This window comes from Vigna radiata, chromosome 4 (genome assembly GCF_000741045.1).
Source record: "Vigna radiata var. radiata cultivar VC1973A chromosome 4, Vradiata_ver6, whole genome shotgun sequence".
Taxonomy (NCBI): Eukaryota; Viridiplantae; Streptophyta; class Magnoliopsida; order Fabales; family Fabaceae; genus Vigna; species Vigna radiata.
This window is the reverse complement of record NC_028354.1, coordinates 5,200,355-5,203,577: the sequence shown is the minus strand read 5'-3', so window position 1 is coordinate 5,203,577 and position 3,223 is coordinate 5,200,355. Positions and strand designations below refer to the sequence as shown.

Genomic DNA, 3,223 nt, shown 5'->3' with positions numbered 1-3,223 from the left:
CAACTAAAATTAAGGACAAAAACATTATTGATTCAATTTTACGAAAATCAATTAACTATTTTCATAATACGGACTCAATTAATACAAATATATAGAAATAAACAACTCCAGAACTATTAAACCTAAATAATACGATAACTCGTTCACTCAACTCGTACTCAAATATTAAAAACAATATTAAATAGTAAATATTTAATTAAAAATATAATTTTAGTAATTATTAATTAACGTATGAACTTAATTGACAGACCCCATTCATGATTTGAAATCCAATTATTTTCTTTTTTTTTAAATCAATGAAGAAGTAAGTATAAAATGGAGATGTGTAGAACAAGGATAAATGTTGCAGAGAATGGGGAGAAAACTCATAGTCACGAGTTAGGGTTCTTCTTTCTTTCCTCCCTTTGATCAAATCAAGACCCAAATCCTCACCATTGCTTCATTTTGTTTTTCAGGATTATCTTTTTACATTACACAGGACAAGCTGCAGAAGTTGTTCGCTCCGTTCGGACAAGTTGCTAGTGGTGTGTTTTGCTTTGTTTGTGTTTGTGTTCGGCCTTTTCTCTGTTTCAATTTTGCTCCTTTTCCCATTTTGCTTACACCCTTGTTCAATTGTGTTATTCAGTTAATCTCGTGTTGGATCCTAGAACTAAAAGACCCAAAGGGTATGGGTTTGTCTCCTACAACACTGAAATTGAAGCGGAAAAGGCTCTGAAAGCCATGAATGGCAGGGTAATTTTATCTCATCTGTATCCAGTGTTGTTTTCTTTTACCAACATCATACCAGGCACCCTATCTGTATACTTCTTGAATTGATTATATTTCTGGTGCAAGTGACTACACATTGAAGGTGTTTGTTTAAATGCGTGAATGATTGCTGATTGGAAATATTAAAGTATTTCCATGAACAAGTTGTCTAGCCGTCTCAGTGTCCTTGTTGGCTTTTGTTGGTCAACGTAAACATTACTGTACTCCACATAAAGTTGTATTGAATGCCTTTTGACTACATTTATCCGTTTGGTAGGGTTGATGATTTTTATTTTCTTGCAAGAAAAGAAAAAACTCAAGGCGGCTCTTTCATTTGTTTCGCTAACTACTCTCGTCCTTGTTATGACTTCCATTGAACTCCCTTGATTGATTGAAAAATTATTAATTCCTGATTTGAGTGTTTTTTGATACATAAGGAAAGCATTTAATATTGTCTTCGACATAATAATCTGCCTCAAGCGGTGGTAGAGTGAAACCACTAAGGATAAGGGAAATGGAAGGAATTATGTTTTCTTTTCTGAGAATAAATATAATGTATTTCAAGTTATGTTAAATCATTGGGGTTAGGCAAGTGTATCAATGCAGAAAATTATAATACAAATGCACTAGAGTATATTCATCGAGTATCTATCTTCTTCTGATCAACAGTCTGATCATTATTATTATTATTACTTTTAAAATTTGGGAGAAAGTTCTATAGTTATAATTCTCCTTGTCTGTTATTCATTGAGTAACATGAATTTTTCCAGTTATTGTTAGAGAACATTCTCTTTCTCACACAATGAGGATCAAAGGATTATGGACACACATAATAATATCACATTGAGCTGAATGAGTTTTAATTGTCCAATTTCTTGATTGACTCCTTTGATGATGCTTAAGTTTTCCTAGAATTGAGATACATCCACCGAGTTTTGGAATGCACCTAAAAGGTTTCTCCTCTCGTGATGTTGATTTCAGTTTTTTATTTGTTCTTTTCAACAGTTACGTACCGATATTTCTCTCTCTACATTAATGAGAGTAAAATACTGATAGTTGTATTTATCATGTTTATAATTGTAACTTGTATGTTGTGTTTATAGTTACAAAGTCTACTACTATGGATGGAAAACTATGCTGTGACTTCTTGTTGGAAATGTCCTTGGCATGTCAAATTCTTATTATAAATCCAAATGCTCCTGCATACATCCGTGGTTTACTCTAATTTGATAATTAATTGTCATGTTTGCACATATGCACATCAAGATTGTATATTTTTTTTTTATTTAGCCTTGGTGAGGGTGAGAATTTCATGGATAGGACATGGAAATTCTTAAGCATGAACAAATTTAGCCGCCTAGTTATATCTTTGATTTCTTTTTAGTTATCTCGCTTTCTTGATTTCATCACTGCACCCACTAATAAAAAGAATCTGTCATAGGAATGGATCTGACAATAAATTCATACTGCAAGATGGAATTTTTTTTTTTGTTTTCTTCAATATGTTATTCTCGTTTCCTGCGTGGTGCAGATTGTTGATGGAAGGCTGCTTTTGGTTGAACCTGCCCGCGATAAATGATCTGGGAAGACCCTGCCTCATACTCGTCCATGAACTAATCTTTTCTGTTTTCACCGTACCTAGAGTAAAACTTGATCAATAATCAAGGCTCCTCGTGTTTTTTTTTTTTTTTCTTTTTTTATGTTCATGGCTCCTCGGTTTTTTATGCTTTGTCTTCAAACAATGAACAATATTACATCGTGCGAAACACTTATAAATCTCAATAGTTTGACCCTTTAGTTATTTTCAGGTAGGTACTATTTTAATATAAAATAGGTTTATGATGTATGAATAATCCTATAAATATAATTAGCATTTTTCAAGGGATACTGAATTCACAATCCTAAATATACTTGCTTACTCATTTGATTTCATTCTCTTATTGATTTCAGCGTTGAAGAGTCTTTGCAGTGTTTTGCAGGTAGATTTCTCCTCTTGGGAACAAGAGAAAGTCGACAAAAAGCCCTGAGAAACGATCGCCGCTTGGCCAAAGATTCACATTCAATCCCCGTTAAGATCTCTAATTAAAAAATATAAATAAACTCACTTGTAGTTTAGACATTAACTTCAAATTTTAAATTTGAAAACATTACAAGTTCTATTCTGTTTATTCTGATATATTAAACAATCCACTGTTTTTTTTTTTCTTTTTGATGTGTCTCGTCTCAAGCATAATGATCATTAATAACAAACTTTTATGTGTAAGGAAACAAGTGAATTAACTGTTACATGCAGTTTGTTTGGATCAGGTTATTAATAATTTATTTTCCTTCGATCATTATCTTGAGAGAACTGAAAAAGAAAAGAATATTGGCAAAATCACTTTGTTCTCAAATGTGCGTACAGTATTTGAAAGCATGGTTGTCATTCCCGGATGGCGGAGCAAAGTAGCCAACCCCATAAGTAGGATAATTGTTA

At 32.5% G+C, this 3,223-nt stretch overlaps 1 protein-coding gene across 1 annotated transcript; it reads left to right on the top strand.

The window, feature by feature from the left end:
- The first annotated feature begins 298 nt into the window (after positions 1 to 298).
- Positions 299 to 2,948, top strand: LOC106758815 (organelle RRM domain-containing protein 6, chloroplastic). The gene is made up of 4 exons (XM_014641803.2): positions 299 to 377; positions 456 to 524; positions 626 to 732; positions 2,279 to 2,948. Exons 1-4 carry the CDS (start codon positions 341 to 343, stop codon positions 2,324 to 2,326), a joined length of 261 nt encoding a protein of 86 aa, XP_014497289.1. The 5' UTR covers positions 299 to 340; the 3' UTR covers positions 2,327 to 2,948.
- The last annotated feature ends 275 nt before the right edge of the window (positions 2,949 to 3,223 follow it).